Source organism: Chrysochloris asiatica, unplaced genomic scaffold (assembly GCF_000296735.1).
Source record: "Chrysochloris asiatica unplaced genomic scaffold, ChrAsi1.0 scaffold00055, whole genome shotgun sequence".
NCBI classification, from domain to species: Eukaryota; Metazoa; Chordata; class Mammalia; order Afrosoricida; family Chrysochloridae; genus Chrysochloris; species Chrysochloris asiatica.
The window spans coordinates 1,423,801-1,446,059 of record NW_006408573.1 but is presented as its reverse complement, the minus strand read 5'-3'; the positions used below and the strand labels follow the sequence as shown (position 1 = coordinate 1,446,059).

The 22,259-nt window shown below is 35.5% G+C and overlaps 1 protein-coding gene across 2 annotated transcripts in view; it reads right to left on the bottom strand.

Annotated features, from left to right (window-relative positions):
- Positions 1–22,259, bottom strand: part of CHD9 (chromodomain helicase DNA binding protein 9) — a 169,541-nt gene that overhangs the window by 107,532 nt on the left and 39,750 nt on the right. For both annotated transcript variants that reach the window (XM_006863516.1, XM_006863517.1), the window contains exon 2: positions 16,179–16,510. In XM_006863516.1, the coding sequence (XP_006863578.1) occupies positions 16,179–16,510 (332 nt within the window). The remainder of the gene's footprint in view (positions 1–16,178; positions 16,511–22,259) is intronic.

Sequence of the window (22,259 nt, the reverse complement as noted above, 5' to 3'; positions counted from 1 at the left end):
GCAGTAGTGGGTATTTTGAGGAGTAAGAGTTTTACAGAAAAGGTTAAATTTGAGTTAGCACTTGAATAACAAGAATTTTAACAGATAGCAATAACAGGAAGGAGAATACATCCCTAAAGGGATATATACCACAGGAGAAAGCGGAGACTATGCAGTGATAAGAACATGACAGGAATACACAAGAGGAATGCTGGAGTAGAAAACTAAGAGCTGAATAGGTTGACAGTGTCAATGTCACTGAGGGCATTATTACGACACACAATGAGTTAACATTTTAAGGCCAGCTTTTATGCTACACAGGGTAGGAATTTAAAAGAAATCACTGCTGGCCACAAATGTTTAACTATTAGGCAATGAAATACTTTTTTTTTTAAGTTTTTATTGTGAATTGAGTGATATTGTGAATTGAGTTTTGCACTCAACTTATTACATATACTTTTGAATGTATGGAAAAAATAAAACAATTGGAAGATATACAGATTTTGAACAAGAAGAAAATATAATTAGAAGGAAGTAAAATGCAAAGCAGGGAAACCAGTTATAAAATAAACAACCATTCAGGTAACAGATGAAGAGTATAATCTAGGGCCATGGCAACATGGATGAAAGGTTGGCTTGTGTTTTTTTAATTTTGGAAGCAGAGCAAATAGGTTTTGATTACTGACTAGATGACTGGATATGAGCTGAGAGGAAAAAAACTGTACAATGATTTGTTCCTAAAATCTTTTTGTCTTGGTATGATTACCATGTTCAAAAGGATAATGGTAATTCTTACTTAGTATCTCCCCTTGGTGCACTCTTCTGAATATGTGATGAAAGCAAATAAGAGTAAAGACATTGTTGTTGTTGTTGTTAAGTGCCGTCCAGTCGGTTCCGACCCATAGCGACCCTGTACAGGGTTTCCGAGGGTGTAAATCTTTACGGGAGTAGAAAGCCTCATCTTTCTCCCGCGGAGCGACTGGTAGTTTCGAACCACTGACCTTAAGGTTCGCAGCCCGATTTGTAACCACTACGCTACCAGAGCTCCTTAAGAGTAAAGACATTACTTCTGTTAAAACCCAGGGGTCAGGATGCATAAAAAGATATTCTGAAATAACATTAAGGAAACAATCATAGTTATACCCAGTTCCCTCTCATCACTTTCATTGGTCATTTTCCTTTTCTTCTGGTCTCTTTCCCTTACTCTGGTTTCCCGTTCAAAAATAAAAATCTTCCATGAGGTCAAATTTACCATATAATCTCTTTTAGCTCCTTTTGATAACAGTTCTCCAAAAAGGTGTCTTTACTGTTTATTTTCATTACTAACATGAAAAGATGTGTACCTTTCTGAATTTGTATGATATATAAAGTATTAGTAGACACACTATTAGGTTTAGGAAAAATGAAGGATTTGACTTAGAGTCATTTTGATATTGAGATACCTAAGGGGGCATTGATTTTCATATGTCTAATAAGCAGTCAGAGTCCTGGTGTGGCATTGAACTACAAACTCAGCTTGAACCTCAAGGTTGGTGGTTCAAGTTCATCAGCAGCTCCTCAGAAACCTTATGCAGGGTTGCTATGGGTTGGAACTAACTCGACAGTACTTAACAACAATAAGCAGTGGGTTGTAATATGAACACTTAAAACTACTTTTCAAATTCATGTTCCTAGTTGTGATAAATGTGGTTCTGACTTATGGTGGCTCTCACAGAACGAGATGGTGTCCTGTTCTACACATGATCTTTGCTATGTTTGAGCCCATTGTGGCACCTGAGGGTTGTCCTCATTTTTGCTGACCCTGTAACTTTACCAATCGTGATGTCCTTTCCCAGAGAATGGGCTTTCCTAAATGACAGTCCAAAGCAAGCAAAATGAACTCTTTGCTGTATTCATATCTAAGGAGCATTCAGGTTTTATTCCTTCTATTATGGATTAGTTCCTTCTTCTGGCAGTCCATAGTATACTCAATGTTCTTCATCAATATCACAATTCAAATGTATCAATTCTTCTTATGCTGTCTTTATTCATTACCCAGCTTTCACATGTGTACGAGGCAATAGAAAAGACCAAGGTTTGAGGCAGGTACACCTTAGTCATCAAAGTTATATATTTATATCAATTATATATATATTTGCCTAATGCAGTAAGTCATTTGATTTCTTAGCTGCTGCTTCCATGGGCACTGATTGTTGATCCAAGAACAGAATCCTTGACAACTTCATTTATTCTAATTGAGATGCTTCAAAAACAGATGCAACACCGTAGACAACACTTGACACTTTACTCATCTGTGTCAAGGAATGTCAAAGACAGCTACTTGGCAAACCAAATACAAGAGATCCATATTTGTATGCATTCCAAAGAAAGGAGATCAAATGAAATGAATTGATTCAAAAGAGTAAGGGGAATGATGGATATATATTGGTGAAATTGAATCAATCTTGATCGAAAGTAGAAAATATCAGAAAGATGTTTATCTTTATCTGTGTTTTATGGACTATGCAATAAAGCATAGAAATTCCAGAACCATTCATTGTGCTTATACAGAATATGGACATGGATTGTTGTTGTTGTTAAGTGCCTTTGAGTTGGTTCCAACTCATAGAAACTGGATAGGGTTTTCGAGGAGTGGCTGGAGCGTTTGAACCATTGACCTTACGATTCAAACTGACCTTCCGGTCCAGTGTTTATCCTACAGCACCACACTAAGAATGTCGTTGTTAAGTGTCATTAAGTCAGTTCTGACTCACAGTGACCCTGTAGAGGGTTTCTCAGGAGCAGCTGGTGGGTTTGAACCACAAGCTTGAGATTCAAGTGGATCGTGTGGTCTAGTGTTTATCCTACAGTGCCATACCAGGACTCCACACTAGGATCAAGGGACAATAATTCAAGCAGAGGAGTGCCGGTGTGGTGTTATAAGAAAAGCAATGTGTTGGTAACCCATAAGGTTGATGATTTAAACCCACCATCTGTGCCTCAGACACCCTATGCAGTGTTGCTATGAGTCAGAACCAACTTGACAGCATGTAACAACAATTTAAACAGAGCATGGGGACACTGAATTAAGGTTGGAAAAGTTGTGCAGCAGAGTTGTAGACTTCAACCTTACTTATTCAATCTATGCTAAACAAATAAACCAAGAAATCAGACTATATGAAAAACTATCTGATATCAAAACTGGAAGACAAATGAACTTGCAATATAGAGATGCCACCACAATCTTCAGTTTGGATTCATATTCATAGCTTTCCTTTATTCAGAGTTTACAACAAGTCAGTTTCTCTCACACTCAGACTTCCTGAGAGGCAAATACTATTGTTATAAGAAGAGAAACTGAGGTATGGAAAAATTGTTCAAAGTCATACATATAAGAAAGATAGAGACAACAATTGAGTATGCTTCAATTTGCTTTTTAACACCTAAGGTCACAAATTATCTTTATTAAAACGTCAAATTCATGGGAAATTTTAAAGTTTTATCTAGCTCCACGTAGCATCAATACCAGTTGCTATTGAGTTGATTTCAATTGATGGTGACTGTGTGCTCCACAGGATTTTAAATGGTTCAGGCTTCAAAAGTTGATCACCAGGTCTTTTTTCTAAGGTGCTATGGACTTGAACCATCAACTTTTTGGTTAGTGTTGTTGTGGTTGTTAAGTGCCGTCGAGTCGGTTCCGACCCATAGTGACCCTGTACAGGGTTTCCGAGGGTGTAAATCCTTATGGGAGTAGAAAGCCTCATCTTTCTCCCGCGGAGTGGCTGGTAGTTTCGAACCGCTGACCTTAAGGTTCGCAGCCCGATTCGTAACCACTAGCAGGTAATATATTGTTTGCTCCACTCCATCACAAAATTAATCACTTTTTCTTTTTTGTACATTGGTTCCATGGCATAATAGTATCTTGGTTTTCACTAAACCTCTTTGGCTATGCTTTCTACATAAATTCCTTGAATGTTGATTCTATCAGCAGGATTCAGCCCTCGAAAACTTTTCCCTTCTAATCCCCTAAACTTTGATGTTACTCAAAGTTCTGTCTTCTCTCTCTCTATATATATACTGTTCCTGGGAGATTTAATCTATTCTCAACTACCACCTAAAGGGTGAAGATGCTCAAATCTCAATCTCTAGTTTAGCTCTTTCCCCAAGCTTCAGACTCGAACAATCAACTGCTTATTAGACATAATCTATCTAGATACCCAATAAGGAGCCTGGGTGGTGTAATGGGTTATACGTTGGGCTGCTAACTACAAGGTCAGCAGTTCAAATCCACTAGGTGTTACATGGGAGAAAGATGATGCTGTTCCTGTTATGATTTATAGCCTCAGAAGCCCTAATACAAGGTTTCAAAGAGTTGGAACTAACTCGGTGGCCTACAACCACCACCACCATATACATCTACACACTACAATTGTTAAGTGTTGTTGTCGAGTTCGTTCTGACTGAAAGCAACCCTGCACAGGATTTCTGAGGAGTGGCTGATAGTTTGAACAGCTAACCTTTTGGTTAGCAGTTCAGTGCTTATCTTACAGTGCCACACCAGAATTTTTAAGAGTATATAACATGATGAATTTTCTTAAACACACCATGTATCCGGTTTCAAGAGCACAAACATTTTTTTTTCTCAGAAACCCTTCTTACAGTTCCTCTTTCATTAATTACTTCCTCCTAAGGTTCTGTTGTGCATAGGGTCCCTGTGAGTTGGTACCAATTCAACAAGGGTAACTATTGGAGTCCTGGTGTGGTTAATACACCAGACTGCAAAGCCATTTGAACTGCAAGGTCAGTGGTTCAAGCTTACCAGCTGCTCCTTGGGAACACTATACAGGGTTGCTATGGGTTGGGGTTGACTTTACAGCACTTAACAAAAACAACAAAGATTCCCTGCCATTAACTATTTGAGTACCGGTGTGGTGCTGTGGGTTAATGTGCTGGACTGCAAACTCCAATTGAACAACAAGGTCGGCAGTTCAAGCTCATCAGCTGCTCCTTGGAAACCCTACACTGGGTGGCTATGTGCCAGAACCAACTTGATGGCACAACAACAATTATTAGGTACAGCCAAAGACTCAACTGAATGAAACACTGCCCAGTTCTGCGCCAACCACATCACTGTTGCTATGTTTAAACCCATTGCTGCTGCCACAGTGTCAGTCCATTTCATTTGGGGTCTTCTTCTTTTTCTCTGACTCTCCACTTTACCTACCACGTTATCTTTTTCCAGTGACTGGTTCCTCCTTATAGTATGTCCAAAATGACAGACAAAGTCTGGCCATGTTGGCTTCCAAGAAGCATTCTGGTTGTACTTCTTTCAACACAGATTGGTTTGTTCTTTTAGCAGTCCATTGTACTTTCAATATTCTCCCCAACACCGTAAATCAAATGCATCAATTCCTCTATGGCCTTCCTTATTATTCATTGTCCAACTTTCACATGCATCTTGTTGTTGTTGTTAAGTGCCATCAAGTTGGTTCCAACCCATAGTGATCCTGTATAAGGTTTCCGAGGAGCAGCTGGTGAGATTGAACATGCCTCTTAGGTTATTGAACATATATATCATGGCTTGGTCAGGTACACCTTAATTCTCAAACTGACATCTTTGCCCAAGAATCATTCAATAGTCCAAGTCGAGGCTTGAATTTTTTCTTTAGTTCCCTCAGCTTGAGAGGTGCTGAATGTGTTCTTCCCTTTTGGTTTGTTAACCTCAAGTCTTTGTACATTTAGTTAGAATGTTCGACTTTGTCTTCACAAGCTGCCTTTTGAACTTTTCTATTCAGCTCTTTTACCTTCTCATTTCTTCCATTTGCTTTAGCCCCTCTATGCTGGAGAGCAAGTTTCAGAATCTCTTCTGGCACCTGTTTTGGTCTTTTCCTTCTTTTTTGTCTTCTGAATGACTTTTTGCTTTCTTCTTGATGCCATCGCACAACTATTCTGATCTTTGGTATTTACTGTCTAATGCATCCAATCTGTTATTCTGATGATCTTTAAATTCAGGTGAGATATGGCCAAGGTCATATTTTGACTCTCAAGGACTTGTTTTAATTTTCTTCAGCTTCAGCTTGAACTTAAACATGAGCAACTGATGGTCTGTTCCACAGTCTGCTCTAATTCTTGCTTTAGCTGATGATATGGAGCTTTTCCACCATCTCTTTCCACAGATGTAGTCAATTTGATTTCTGTGTATTCCATCTGGTGAGGTCCATGTGTACAGTTGTCTTTTATGTTGTTGAAAAAAGTTATTCACAATGAACAAGGCATTGGTCTAGCAAAATTCTATCATGTGATCTCCAGCATTGTTTCTATTACCAAGAGCATATTTTCCAACCACTGAACCTTCTTCATTTCCAACCTTTGCATTACAATCGCCATCTTGATTGCATGTTTCTTCAATTTCAGAATGAAAAAGTTGGTAGAATTCAATTTCATTATCACTGGCTTTACTGGTTGGTGCATAAATTTGAGTAATAATGGTATTAAGTGGGTTTCCTTGTAGGCATATAGATATTATCCAATCACAGGCAGTGTTGTACTTCAAGACAGATCTTGATATGCTCCTTTTGATGATGAATGTGATGCCATTCCTCTTCAACTTGTCATTCTTGGCATAGTAACCCATCTGATTACCAGATTCAAAATGGCCAATAGCAGTACATTTCAGTTTGCGAATGCCTAGGATACTGATGTTTATGCATTCCATTTCATTTTTTTAATTTCCCATTTTCCTAAGTTTATACTTCATACATTCCATGTTCTGATTATTAATGGATGTTTACAGTTGTTTCTCTTCATTTTTAACTGTGCCAGATCAGCAAATGAAGGTCCTAAAAGCTTTACTCCATTCGTGCCATCATGGACAACTCTACTTTGAGGAGGCAGCTCTTCCCCAGTCGTATTTTGAGTGCTAAGTGACTAAATATTTGGAAGTAGTCTATCTCTCTTTCTTCCTAGTCTGTCTTTTCTAAGCCCAAAATGTTGACATTTCTAGGGCAGGAAGAAAACAGATCTAAAACTTAAAGTTATCTTTTACTGATATAATTCTGGGTAGTAGTGTTTTGTTTTTTATTTTTAGATAGAAAAATTATTATTGTTAAGTGCTGTGGAGTCAGTTCCGACTCACAGCGACCCTGTATAGAGAGGGTTTCTAGGGCAAATGCTGGATTTGAACTTCCGACCCTGTGGTTCAAACCGACATTCCAATCAAGTGCTTATCCTATAGTATCACACCAGGACTCCATTGAAAAATCAAAGGTATCTAAATGTAACACTGATACTTGGAAACTTCAGAATCATAAAGTTTAAAAATGTTATCTAGATGATATTACAAAGGGGAATAATTAGGTTGTTATTACATCGGTCATTCCTAAATCGGTGAAGACTTTGTTAGAAAGCTGTTAAAAGTACAGATTCCTCATGAGGAAAACATCAGACAAACCCAAATTAGGATACAGTTTACAAAATAATAACAGCATGCTTCAAAAGTAAAAAGGTAATAAAAGACAGAGAAAGGCTCAGGAATTATAGAAAACTGGAAGAGACTAATGAGATATGACAACAAAATGAAATGTGAGATCTTGAATTGAATTCAGGTCACAAAGGAGGAGCAAATGGCAATATCTGCATGGTGTCTGCAGATCACCTAGTATGACCAAATGAGTAATTATGTCCTGGTTTTCAATAACTGCGCTATGTATGGTTTTGTAGGATGTTAACATCTGAGGAAGTTGAACTATTTTTGCAATTTTGTTGTTAGGTTTGAAACAATCTCAAAGTAAAAAGTAAAAAGAAGTTATAGATTTATAGGTTTCAACCCCAGATATCTGATGGCAGTAGTAGAATTCCAATTTCATTTCTAAAAAATCCTCTACGTGAGTCTAATGCTCTACTACCTACCAGGCTTGGGAATCACTGATCTAAAGAATGATAATTAGTATGTAAAACTAAGAACAAATATCCTAAGGAATAAAACCATTATAGAACACTTAGAATTTCAAAGTACCTTTGCCTACAATATCACAGTTGTAGGTGATGTTGAACAACTATGACATGCAAGATGAAAACTAGTCTTACTATATAGATAGGGAATTTCAGCTGCAAAATATGTAGTAAACTGTCAAAGGCACGTTATCTAATGAAAACCAAAAACCAAACCACTGCCATGTAGCTGATGCCAACTTATAACAACCCTATGTAGGGTATCCAAAATGATAAATCTTTACGGGGGCAGACAATTTCATCTTTCTCCTGAGGAGCAGCTGGTGGGTTTGAACCATTTAACCCACACTGCTACCTTCATTCCAAAAGATGAAACAAATTGAAAAAGGCATGAGTCTTCTAAAGACAATGAAGTTCTCTTTATTCTTAGTCTACTATTTCAAATATATTGTTCTGTTGTTAAGTGCTGCCCAGTTGGTTCCGACTCATAGCAACTCTGAATAGGGCTTCCGAGACGCGGCTGGTGAATTTGAACCATGAATCTTTCAGTTCAAACCAACATTGCAGTCCAATGTTTATCCTACAGTGCCACACCACCAGGGCTTCATTTCCAATATATCTTACTGATTTAAAAATAAAATAATAAGCACATTTATTTCAACTGGAGTCCTGTTGTGGTATTGTAGGGTAAGCACTGGACTGCTAACTGCAAGGTTGGTGTTTCAAATCCATAAGCCACTCCTTGGAAATGCTATATATTTGTTATAAGTCAGAACTGACGCTATGGCACCTAACAACAACAACATATTTCACCTAATCAAATATTCGATGTCAACAAACATAGCTTAACAAATAAAGAAAAATATAAATCATTATCTCTTAGTAAATTACTAAGGGTAAAGTTTGCCTACTACCTGTAAAGTTACAACTGATAATAGTAAATGCTATTATCAGATATCAGGAAATCAGATAACCCTAAAATTAAAAAACAAGAATCAATTAAGTAAATTCTGAAATTTACTTCTCTACATCATGGATTACAAAAATTTTACCATATTAATTCTAAAATAAAATTTTAATGTAAATGGAAATAAAATTTCATTATAAATACATTCTTGAAACAAACTGATAGTTTGCTAATCTAAGGAGCAATACCACCAAAGAAAAACAGTTAGGTAATAAAAAATGTATTAAATTCTGCAAGGTTTTGTAAAAAGCATTAAAGGGGTCTGTTATCAAGTTAGCTAACTGCAGTAACAAATACTTTAGCAAGTAATGGAACTAATATCAGAGCAAAGGTTGTTTCAGACAACAAAGGGCAACTTCAAACGAGGGTTTGAGCTGGAAATGTTAATTCATTTGATAAGTATAGATACTAGAAAACTGCAATGTTTACACTTGACATGTCTGTATTTAATTTTCAGATGTAATTTATGCACTCATCTAAATCCTGCCCACACGTTATTAGTAGATGCTGTGTAACAAGATGCATTCCACACTGTGTCAATCTGTAATTGCCCCCTGTTGATTTGCTCATTGCAATAATTGGACTAACACTAACAATAGATCTTACTCAATTAGCCCATTTGTTGTAATTAATATATTAAATTTATCATAAGTGAAGGAAACACAGACAAAATATGATTTCATATTATGATTTTCCTTTACAAGCCAAGTGAAAGGCACTATGGCTATTTTAAAGTCATTGGATAAATTTTTCTTTGACAGAACCAGATTTAACTCTGTGAAATGACTCCAGTTTAAGGTTTAATTCAAGAACCCAGTTTAAATGCATATGGGAAAAATAAGCAAGTTTCAAAAGAGTTCTTTACTTTAATTAAAATTGCAATCCTTAAAGACATGAAAGTTACACTGTATTATAAGCTTTTAGCTATTTGGACTATTACTTAATGTTGAAGGTTATTGCTGTTGTTAAGTGCTATGGAGTCGAGTCTGACTCAGAGCGACAATGTATAGGGTTTCCAATGAGTAGCTGGTGAGTTTGAATCGTAGATGTTGTGGTTAGCAGTCCAGTGCTGATGCTAAGGTGCCACACCAGGCTCCCATTGTTTAAGGTTATTTTTGTCAAGTGCCACCAAGTTGGTTCCGGCTCATAGGAACCCCTGTACAGGGTTTCTGAGGAGCCGCTAGTGGGTTTGAACTGGGGATTTTACGATCCAGTGCTTATCTACAGCACCACACTAGGACCTCTTGTTTAAGGTTAGGTGGCATTTTTCTTCAAAAGCTGAATTAACTGAGTTCATATAATTACTAATAATCCAAATGGAGTCCTGGTGTGGTACTGTAGGATAAATAATGGATTCCTAAACAAAAGGTCAGTGGTTCAAACCCACCACTCTTCTTGGAACCTTGTACAGGAATGCAATGAGCGAACCAACTTGATGGTACTTAACACCAACAACAATGTAAAAATTAGCTAAGTATTATTGATCAGAGTCCATGTATTTATTATTAACATTGTTGCTGTTATTATGTGCCGTGGAGTCGGTTCTGACTCACAGCACCCCTGTACAGGGTTTCTGAGGCTGTAAATCTTTACAGGAGCAGAAAGCCTCCTCTTTTTCCCGTGGAACAGCTGGTAGTTTCGAACTGCTGACCTTGAGGTTAACAGCCTGATTCCTAACAACTACGCTGCTCTTTTAAAATTCTTAAAAACTTATTTTTTCTTTATGTAAAAGAAAGTGGTACTTATGTTAAAATACAAACATTAAGATCCAGATATTTTACCTTCAGTGATTCTGAGGTGTTTATTTTCTTCACATTGTACCCCTCAAATTAAGATTATTCGAATAGTTAGGGTAACAGTTCTAATTGGCAATGCTATTTTTCTTTTTTGTTGTTGTTGTTAAGAGCTGTTGAGTCAGTTCTGAAACATAGTGACCCCGTATATATAGGGATTCTGAGGAATGGCTGGTGGGTTTCAACTACCAACCTTGCAGTTGAAGCCAACCTTGAGGTACAGTGCATTTTCCTATAGAACTCAAATGGTGCATCTTATAATCAATGACACCTAGGAATCAATGAAATTTTTGCTAAAGATTGAATCCACTAGTAAATCATAGGTAAAATGGAACTGTAAACTTTACTTGAAATATTAAATAATGCATATACTGACTTTCTGAAGACAAAATTGTTTCAGATTTTCACTAAGTTCTATACTTTAGATACTTGCAGGAAAATCAGTAAAAATTTTATCTACTTGTCTTTTATTTTTAATGATAAAACTTAGAGAGTTTTAATGGTGTACTTTATATTTTTAAAAAATTATAAAATGTATACTGAGAATTCTAATGTTTTATCACCTCAGGGAGATAAGTCTGGGCTGGGAAGGGGGTTCCTCTGTTCTCTACTATTACAGATTGTCTAGCTTATTTATTTATAATAAGAATTTTTGAGTGCTCCAATGTTTTTCTCCCATTCTATCCATGAGCAGCTATTGTGAGACCAGTTAGAACAGTCAATGGTGGCATGTGGACATCATCTATTATTTCTTCTGGTCTCAGAATAGATGAGGGTGTGGCTCATGTAGACTTGTTTCTTTTCTGAGTTTTTGGCTACCTTCTTACTGTTTTGCTCTTTGCGAACAGAAACCCATAGCTGTGTCTTACATGGCCTCTCATAAGTTTTTACGATACCTGACACTACCTGGAGTCCTTGTGCAGCACTGCATGTTAATGTGCTGAACTGCAAGGTCAGTGGTACAAGCTCACTAGTCAATCCTCGGAAACCTTGTACAGGGTTGCTATGAGTCAGAACCAACTTAATGGCACTTAACAACAACAACAGACACTACTTACTTCACTAAGACGTAGATCATGATTTTTATTAACTATGTTATACCAGCTGACGAAGTTGTCCCATAAGAATATGGCCCTAAATCTTCAAAACCAGAAAATTAGTGATGGAACGGTATTTGATTATGTTTAAGGAGTATCCATATTTGTGTCTTAAATGAATATATGTGTTTGCTTCCATGTATTTATACTTAATGGTATACCTATCGATACCTGTATGTTCGCACCTAAATATATCTGTACCTACTGAAATACCAATGTGCCTATATCCACTCATTTGTGCTCATATGTTCTGTTTTACTTTGGTTGTGCTATGCTCACTATATCCACAATTGGTGCTATTTCTCCCATAACCAAAAAATAGCTAGTCTCTACATGTTGTGGTTGTCTCTACTACTGTCTCTACTAGCTACAATTAATTCCTGAGTTTGATAAATGTTTGATATTTTAGATGTTTTGTACTTTTAACTGAAGAGAAAATCTATTTCAAGCACCAGATAATACGGATTCTTATAATAAAGAATAATAAATAATGCAGAAAAGAGCTTAAGTTTAATCATGAAAGACTAGACTATTACTGATCAAAAATTTTAGGGCCTCATGAATATTGCTAATTATCAAAGCCATTTTTGCTATGTCAGCCATAGATAATCTAAAACATAAAACAATTGAATTTTAAAACATTTTCAATTAAAAGTCTGAGGAATCCTATTGTTGTTGCTAAGTGCCATCAAGTCAGTTCTGACCCATAGTGACCCTACATAGGATTTCCAAGGAGCATATTAACCCACAGCGCCACACCAGGACTCCAGAAATCCTATTACATAAATTTAAAATCTAATCAAGAAAAAATTCTATTGGAGGTCCTAGAATGCATTTTACTAATATTACTAAAACTTTTGTTTATGTTCTTGTGGTTTTATAAAAGATCAACTTACCATTTCTATATTCAACAAATCAATTTAAACCATATGATACCACTTAATATGTAATCTTCTTAATGTTCTCCATAGAGTATTTATGACCATCTAATAAGTACCTGAAGTCCAGGTATTGCACTGGAGGATAATGCACTGGACCACACAAGGTCAGTTTGAACCTCAGGGTTGTTATGATGAGATGGAACCAACTTGATGGCACTAACAACAACAAATGAGTACCTACTAAAAATCCAAAAACCAAACCTGCTGCCATCGGTTGGTCGATTCTGACTCATAGCTATCCTGTATAGAGTGTCCAAGACTGTAAATCTTTAAGGATCAAAAAGCTTCATCTTTCTCCTATGGTGGTTATGAACTACTGACCTTGTGGTTAGTAGTCCACACCTACTATTACTGAATACGTATATTATTCTGTTTCAAAAGCAGAATTTTAGAACCTGATTGCCAAGACTAAAACCTTATGCAAAATGTCAGAGTGGGAAAAAGTTGTTTTCTTGTTTTACCTGGCGCCTACAATTTCCATTTGAACTCACCCTGTTCATAAAACAGTGGAAAGCCCCAACAAATTCCAGGCATGTTTTACACAAAATTTACTTGTCTTTAATGCCATTCTAATTAATCTGACATGTAGAAGCATACTGATGTGAAAATAGCAAATAATAAATTAACCTATTATCCCTTTAACAAGCAGCAACTATTTTTGTTTGGGTTGATTTGTTTAACTGGTCTTATTTAGGAATGATGTCTTAATGGAAAAAGTTAGGCTGCTCAATGAAAAGTGAGGCTTATTACAAGTTTTTAGAAAATAGTAATAGCTAAACATTATTTGAGTCTGAATAGTCCACATATACTGTTCTAGATGCTTTAAATATTATTAGATCATTTCACTCTCAACACAAGGCAAATATGATCAGTATCCCTATTTTATAGATGAGGAAACTAAGTCTTAGAGGTTACGTATTTTCCCAAGGTCACAATGCTTGTACATGATAAAACTTGGATTTGAAATGAAATTGGCTCTAGAGTCAAAGAACTGAACCACATTATCATGATTCATGCTACACTTAACTCACATAACTGAGATAATATATGAAAGAGCTCTGAAAAGGACACTGCTTTTCTTGCATTTTTTAGAAAATCAACTTGTATGTAAACTTTCACTGAAAACACAAAATGTTTCTATTTTTTAAAGCTTTATATAAAGTGACATAAATTATGGAAAAATTTTCATCACACTAGCAAGCAGAGACAGTATTATAGTTTTACTGCACATTACTCCTCTTCCTTATTTATGCTAAATCATATTTATGGGTAAAACAGATACCTATTCTGAATATGTTGTTCATGTGAAATGCCACTGAGTCAGTTCTAACTCAGAGCTACCATGTACAGGTTTTCTGAGGCTGTACATCTTTGCAAAGCAGAGAGCCTCATCCTTCTTCTGACTCTAAGTATATCTCAACTACAAATTGTATAGATATTTACTTATTTTTACATGTTATCTTTCAAACTTCTGGTGGTTAAATTCTAATATACATTCTTTCAAAATTATTGAATAGCACATAGACAAATTAACGGAAAATAAGTTTTAAAGAAAATATTTACTATAGCATAAATGATGAAACTGAACTCAACTTTTTAATTGATAACTTCTATTACAAAATTTAAATATTCAAATTTGATCATGGAAAATAAAAAATAATAAAGTATAGTGACTTGCTAAGTAGGATAATAAATAAGTTTTCTAATATTACAACTATGAATTATATATGAATTTCATTTATTCCAACTATGGTTCTCGCTCCAATATAATGATAATCTGTCTTTGTTTTCTAGAGAATGCTACTTTAAAAAAAAAAAAGGTACTATATTGATGACCATCAATGGCAATATTAAAAGTTTGTTAATAACCTACCTTTGTCTAAAAATACATATAAATATCATACAATGACTAAGATACTTCATTGCAATCTGTTACTACTTCCTACCATATTAATTCACGTTCTTAAACAAATCCATGTTTCTGTTAAAATATAATCATCCTAAATTTTCCCTTGTGTACACTATTTTTTCTCGAACCAGATTAATTTCTGGTATTTTTTACCTCTAACTGGTCCACCCACAGTTTAAAATATATGAGTTATTATAATTTCTGAAATTTTTATACTAGTTTTCTTGTTTTATGCATTTTTCAAAATGTTACCTCTGCAAAGAGTATGCTATATCTGTTAGTATCTTGAAAAATAGAAAAGCTTTTATCCTATTGACTTTTAATATAGCAAAGGAGAAAACATGGGGTTTCCAAAACTAAAACTGGAAAAAATGTTAGAAAATAATCTACTTTCACAGTAAGAATCTTTAGAAAATAAAGAAAATATAAATTTAAATTTAAAATATAATTATCTACAAATAAGATGCAAAATTAATAATACTATTTATTGATCTATCATGATAGAAAGAGAATGGGTTGAAGGAATGACATCATCAGCAAACTAAAAATCATTCAAAATGCTAAAAAAACATTTGGTTTATTAGTGTTAATTCTAAATATCTACATAGTGTATTAATACTTCTTTGGACAAATGAAGGTTCTCATAACACTGTATTTTTCGTGAAAAGGAGCAAACTTAAGTTAAACACTAAAGTTTATCTAAAATTCCAATAAAGACCTCCAAAAATGACCACATAATACTGGCAAAGAAAATTCTAAACTATTTCCGTCGTAGGTATTTTTACCCTGAATGCAAACAACAACAAAAACTATTTTACAAAGCATAACAGTAATGTATTACATTGTATTTTCTTAACACATTAGACAGGAAATAAAAATACTTATGATTAATGCACCATACTAGAGTAATTCTCTTGGAGCATTAATCCTCACCTGATCTCTTTAATACATAAAAGTAAATTAGAAAAGCTGTGTGGAAGTAAAACAGTAAGAGCCTGCTGTTTATTACTGACTTACATGGTCTCAGTTTTCTTGCAAAATCACTTAGTAAAATTTTAAGAAATTGTAGTATGAGGGGACTTCAAAAAGTGCATGGGAAAATGGAATTGAAAGATAATAGACTTTTCCCATAAATTTATTGAAGCACCTTGTATTTCTTGTTTCCAAACTGTAAAGTCTCAATGAGGTACAAGTATAACTAAGAGGTAAAGAAATCTCATAACGAAATTCAGTGCATATTCTGTAGTGAAAGAATTTTGTCACCGATACTAAAATATAGGTATAATTTTGTTTGCCTTTTTTTCATTTATGTTTCATATGATAAAGCATCTTCTCAGTTTTAAATTCCGTTCACTAATACTAATTTGCAAAACTCTATGCTCACAGAATAGTACAACTTAAGAAATCCTGGAATATTACCTAATTCATTCATAAGGGAAATATGATACATATTTTATCCAACAATTTAAACTCCTAAAGTAGAAGAAGCAAATGAAAAGTAGGTTAGGCAAGCTGCATTTTAACAACAACAAAAAAAAGGAATTTAATTTTTAACCAACTTACCCAATTTTTGTCTTTTCTTTTAATTTGGAACAAGTTTTTGTTTTTTTGCTCTCCTTGTCCTTGGGCTTGGATTTCGTCCTTCTGCCTTTCTTTTCCTCTTTTCCTTCAACTGAAACACTAGGAAAGTTTTCAGGACTCATTACTCGTGGAATATTGCGTTCCCCACGCTCCTTTGCTTTTGCTATGGCCTCTGATATTATACGATTAGCCTTTTCTTGCTTGCTTTCAGATTCCATCTTTTTTCTCTGCTTCTTCTCAGACATGACCCTCACCTGGGTATTCTGCAACTTAGTATATGTCCCAGAACCATCACTCTTCTTGGAAGATGGAGGCTAGGGAAATCAAAACATGTTTTATAGAATATACCAATGAACATCTGACATATACATCTGAAAATTTTAAATTTGGCTTAAATGGGGAAGTAAAATTGCACACAGCAAGTAAGTGCTATAAACAAACTTAAAACTAAGATATTCTTTTCTAGAAATTAGTTAGGCATAAAACAAACACTTCAACTGCTGCTTTTGAAAATGGTGGTTAAAAAAGGATAACTATAGAGTCACTTATATTTTGACAGAATTCTTGGTCAGTTAGTTGATTCAATTTTGTCCTATAAATACTACATGCATTTGGTACAAGTCTTTTTCTTTCTTTTGTTTCTAGAAATCTGAAACCTACTAATAATTTTAAGACAGCAATTTTAATTTAGAATGACTATCCCTCACTGTTCATTAGGAGTTTTAGAAGAAAAAAAGTCCTTTACTTTATAAGGCTAGAACCTGAAACCATTTAAATCATTTAAATGTGTTCTACACAGAAACATAGCTAGTTAGTATACAGACATTCCCATACTTAATATTAGAGAAAGTTTTAGTTTAATCCATGAAAGAGTTAAAAATATGGTGGTGGTGGTGATGGAGGGTTTCCCCTCTTTCTACCTCATAATTATTTTGCTCAAGCAATTCTGGGAGGAGGGAAACAAGTTTTATATTTTACCTTAAAATTATTAATATTTTAGGAATCTCAAAGGAAGCAGATCAGCATTAAAAAAAATTATTTTCTCTTCAAAAAACACATTCACCCACATATACTTAGATTACAGTTTATGTTCTTACCCGTAGACATGCCTCTGACTATAGCAAAGGAAAAAAATACCAGGAATTTCCAAACACATTTTCATGCCGATTCCAGTGTACTTCACTGGATACCTTTTCTATACCTGCCTCATCAAAGGTGTCAGAGCAGTGTTGCAGCACTGAGAAAGGAAGGAGGGTTTAGAATTGCTCTCTAAAATGCCACCTTAAGGCCTACAAGCTATAACAAATAACGAAGACTCCAGAAAACAGCAACAAGCTCAAGATGGCGATGCAGTACGACTCCCGCAGCAGCAGCCAGTAATAAGGAAGGTTATTCAATCCCATTAGCCTTTTAGCCCAAAGAACCCCTCCTCCTCCCACTCATTCAGGCTTTCACTTACCCTTCCTCTTGGCCTCTTCACTGAAGACATTTTTGGCGTCAGACAAAGGCTTGCCCTCTGCTTTTTCACCACCCCAGGCAGTGCTCAAGAAAAAAGCATTGAAAGAAGATTCCTAAATGGCCTATTTAGCAAGCTGCAACCAAGAGATGCACAACCCTCCACAAATGCACATTGTGATTTATCAACATATTTCTGCCTTGGCAAGTTTATATCCACTGTTCATCCTATTCAGGTATGAAAGAGGCTGTAAACCCCTCCTAAAAAGCTGAGTTTCTTCAATAGCTGTAAGCAGATAGCCAGATTCCAACAAAGCACAGAAAGAAATGAATGCACAAAGCATCAAAATGCATCAGCATGAATATTAGAGATGTCGTTAAAAATACTGACTCCTTCTGCGGAAGTAGGCCAGCAGATGGTGCTACCAGTTATTATTCCATTAGACTCTGCAATTTAACCCCCAGTGGACTGTTCTTCCCTCTGTGTAATATATTAACTCTTGCCCTGCCAATTCCTGCAGTCAACTTAAAAACAAACACAAAACCTGATTTAAAGAAACTATCTAAAAACTGAAAATATGGCAAATTGGCTTTATGTGACTAGTAGTATTAAAAACAAAACCCAATGTAATTTCTTTAGGAAAAAAAGACTTTTCTCAAGAAAATTCTAAATATGAAAATAGCTGGAGACTAACAAATGAAAGGGTTAAAGAGCAGGTCATGCAAATGAACACATAACAAGTGACTTCTCTTTAAGAAATTGGATAAGGTCTCTTATGATTCATCTAACAAAAAGCGAACAGTGCTTTACAAGAAATAGAGTGAGATTTTCATTTAAATTTGAAAAGAGGCTAGAGAATTTTGAAATGAACAAATGGTAGCTGTCTATAAAGAACTACCAATCACATTTGGACTTTCTTATCTTAACTTGGATGAACACAAATTTATTTTTCCTATCACAAAAAATTTCATAAAACCTTCCTGATCTTTACCCCTTATATCCTATTCTAATGGGACTGACTTTTTCAGATGAAAGTTTAGCCTTAGTCCCTTCCTAACTTAATAGAATTAAGCATCACTACAATTTTTCCTTCTATAAAACATTAAGATTGTTTTAAAAAGCAAAATCTTAAAACAGTAAAAACAAATTTTCAGTACTACAGATTTAATTCAAGTTTATCTCATCGATACTATCATCTGATGTCTTTACCAAAGAACCCTGGCTTTTGTTTATTTTTCCTTTTAGGCACCAAAGGTCTCTAAAGAAAGAAACAACATTATCTGAAAAGATATTAGACCAATTTGGACAGAGGAGGAGAGATTAAAAGCACAGGGCCACTAACAGCCAAAAAAGATTTGACTGACCTAAGGAGTCATCAATGTAAAAAATCATAATAGTAAGAATTAACTACCACAGAGTATTTACTGGGTAAGTGCCAGGCATTTTACATTATATAATAATTCATTTAATCCTGAATGATAAAAGGAAAATAACGGTACTAGTGGAGATAAGGGGACTGGCAAGTGGAAGAGAGATTATTACACCAACATTACAAACTAACATAAGGGGCCTGAGAGAGCACCAATTACAAAATTATGATATTAGAACTGACACTTATTTAGCACTTACTAGAGACCGGATGGGATCATGGTGTGGCACTGTAAGATAAGCACTGGACCGCAAGATCAATTTTAACTGCAAGGTAGGCAGTTCAAACTCACCAGCCACTCCTGGAATACCCTATACAGGGTCACTGTGAGTCTCAACAGCATGTAACAACATATACCAGGATAAGCAGTGGACTGCCAACCAGGTAGTTTAAACACACCAGCTGTTCCTCAGAAACTCTATATAGGGTTTGAACAGACACGACGGCACTTAACAACATGTACCAGGAACGATCCACAATATCTCATAATATGCTAAAGTACTGTGGAGTCGGTTCCAACTCATAGTGACCCTGCACGGGGTTTCCAAGGCTGTAAATGTTTATGGGAGCAGAACACCTCATGTTTCACCCGCTGAACTGCTGGTAGTTTTGAACTGCCAACCTTGAGGTTAGTAGCCTGATTCGTAATCACTGTGCTACCAGAGCTCCTTTATATGAGGGGACTTCAAGAAGGTTGTATGAAAAAAAATGTAATGATTTATTTCCATGAACTTTTTGAAGCCTTCTCATATATTAAAATTCAATCCTTTAAACAACCTTTTGAGATATACGCATTACTGTTATTCTCATTTGATAGATGAGGATATTGAGGTATAGAGAAATGACTTGACCAAGGTCACACAGCTACTAGAATGATGGTGGGTGGTGGGTATGTGCCATCAAGTTGGTTCTGACTCATAGTGACCTTGGACAGGGTTTTTAAGGCTGTAAATCTTCAGAGGAGCAGAAAATCTCATCTTTTTCCCATGCAGCAGCTGCTAGATTCGAACTATGATGATATAGGGACTAAAAAGCAGGCAGCCTCATTAAAAAGACTTTATTGTGGTGCTGCAGGTGTCCTGGTGTTGTGCTGTGGGATTATGCACTGAACCACAAGGTCAGTTTGAACTGCAAGATTGGAGGTTCCAATTTACCAGCTGTTCCTCAGAAACCCTATAGAAGGTTGCTATGAGTCAGAACTGACTAGCTGGCACTTAACAACAACAATGACAAAATAAGATAAGCAGTTGATCACAAGATCAGTTTGAGCTGCAAAGTCGGTGGTTCAAACTCCAGCCACTCCTCAGAAACCCTATACAGGATCACTATGAGTCGGAACTGACATAATGGCACTGAACAACAACAAAGTATTATATCATGTTTACTTCAAACACCAGAATTTACTAGAGTAATCTGAAGGCAAAGGGAATAAAGCAAGTGACATTCTCCAAGTCTCAGTTATTAGTGTTAAAACTAGTATGAAATTTAGGTTTTTGCAGCGCCCTTTCTAAAATACAGAACTCAGTTAGATAAGGATGGGGATAGTTGAAGAGCATGACAAGCCTGCATTTGGATTCTAGATGAAATACTGGTACAGAAGAAGGTACAAGAAATTGGAGTCCCAGTTCTGAAGAGGTGTAGGGGTGTGTGTGTGTGTGTGTTAAGTTTACTTCTTTTCATACTGACTTTGACTGAGATGGAGAGTTCCATCAGCTGGAAATTTGGGAGTGGACACTCAGAGAGACGAGAACTGAAACATAAGACATATACATTCTTAAAGCTTTCTTTAATTAATCTTAACTCACTGACTCTCTATTTAAAGATCCTCTATATGATTTCTAAAATCTCTCATTTTCCCTATAACTTAACAAATTATTCTTTATAGAGTCTATTACCTGACTCAAAACCCCCCAATTTTTAACTATAATTCTTAATAGTATAAAATAGAGAATTTGTGATTGAATATTTCTTTAGCTATTAAAATATTTTAAAGCTATATTCCCACAGAACAGCAATACTGGGATATTAAGTAAATATTTTTAAATGGTGATGTTTCTAATTTACATATAAAAACAAGCAAAAATAATTGATAGATTCATCTCAGTGTGATGATTTTTCTATTCCTTCGCTCCTAGCAACTTTCAAAAGTAGAATTATGAAATTATTTATTGTAATTACCTTGTGGCTATGTAGGAGACATGTCCTTAATTATAAAAAATAAATAATAAAATCTTTGGGAGTGATGAACATACTGCCACATACTCTCAAATGGCCTAGGGTAATAATTTATTTACAGTATACTTGTCATTTTCTTGTAAAGGAGAAAACTGTAATAGTTTCAAAATAAAGGAAACATGGAAGAAGTTGGATAAGTGAAGTTACATTTTGGTGATTGCAATCAATGACACTAACAAAATGTGTATAAATTGTTGGATAGAAAGCTGATTTGTTCTATAAACCTTCACTCAATTCACAAGAAGTTAAAAAGAAAAAGCCACACACTTATGGTATATATATATTTTTTACAGCAACATGACATAATTATGATTTCCATCCTATCTAAAAAAAGAATAATGTCTTTCTGTACTATGTTATACCAACTGAACTAGATGTCCTCAAAACTGTAGTCCTAAATTCCCAAGCCCACTGAGGCATTGCTTCAAGGTGTTTGGTTATGGCTAAGAAGTTTTAGAACTTTGTTACCTCTATGCTTTACAATAAAAGAAGTTCCTGGTGGGGCAGCAGATGAAGCATTTGGTTGCTAGCCACAAAGTTCAACCAGTCACTTCTTTTCACTAGTCATTCTTCAGGAGAAGGATGAGGCTTTCTGTTCCCTTTAAGATTTACAGACTTAAATACCCTTTAGTTCTACTCTGTTTTATAGGGTCATTATGAGTTGGAAGCAACTCCACAGCAGGGGGTATGCTCAATATCCTTGGATAGCTATTTCCAGTTAGTCTTCAGTTGCTTTTTAAAAAAATATTTTATTGAGAACAAACAAGACGGCGGATCGGGTGGACGTATAGCAGAGAGCTCCGCCAACAACAACACAGAATACCTGACCAAGCAGGCTCAGGGGCTGGTCCCAGAACTCTGAACCACATATAAAGGAATACTTAGAAGGTTGGAAGGCTCACAGCTGGGGGAATCTGTGGCAGAAGCAAGAAATCTATTGCTT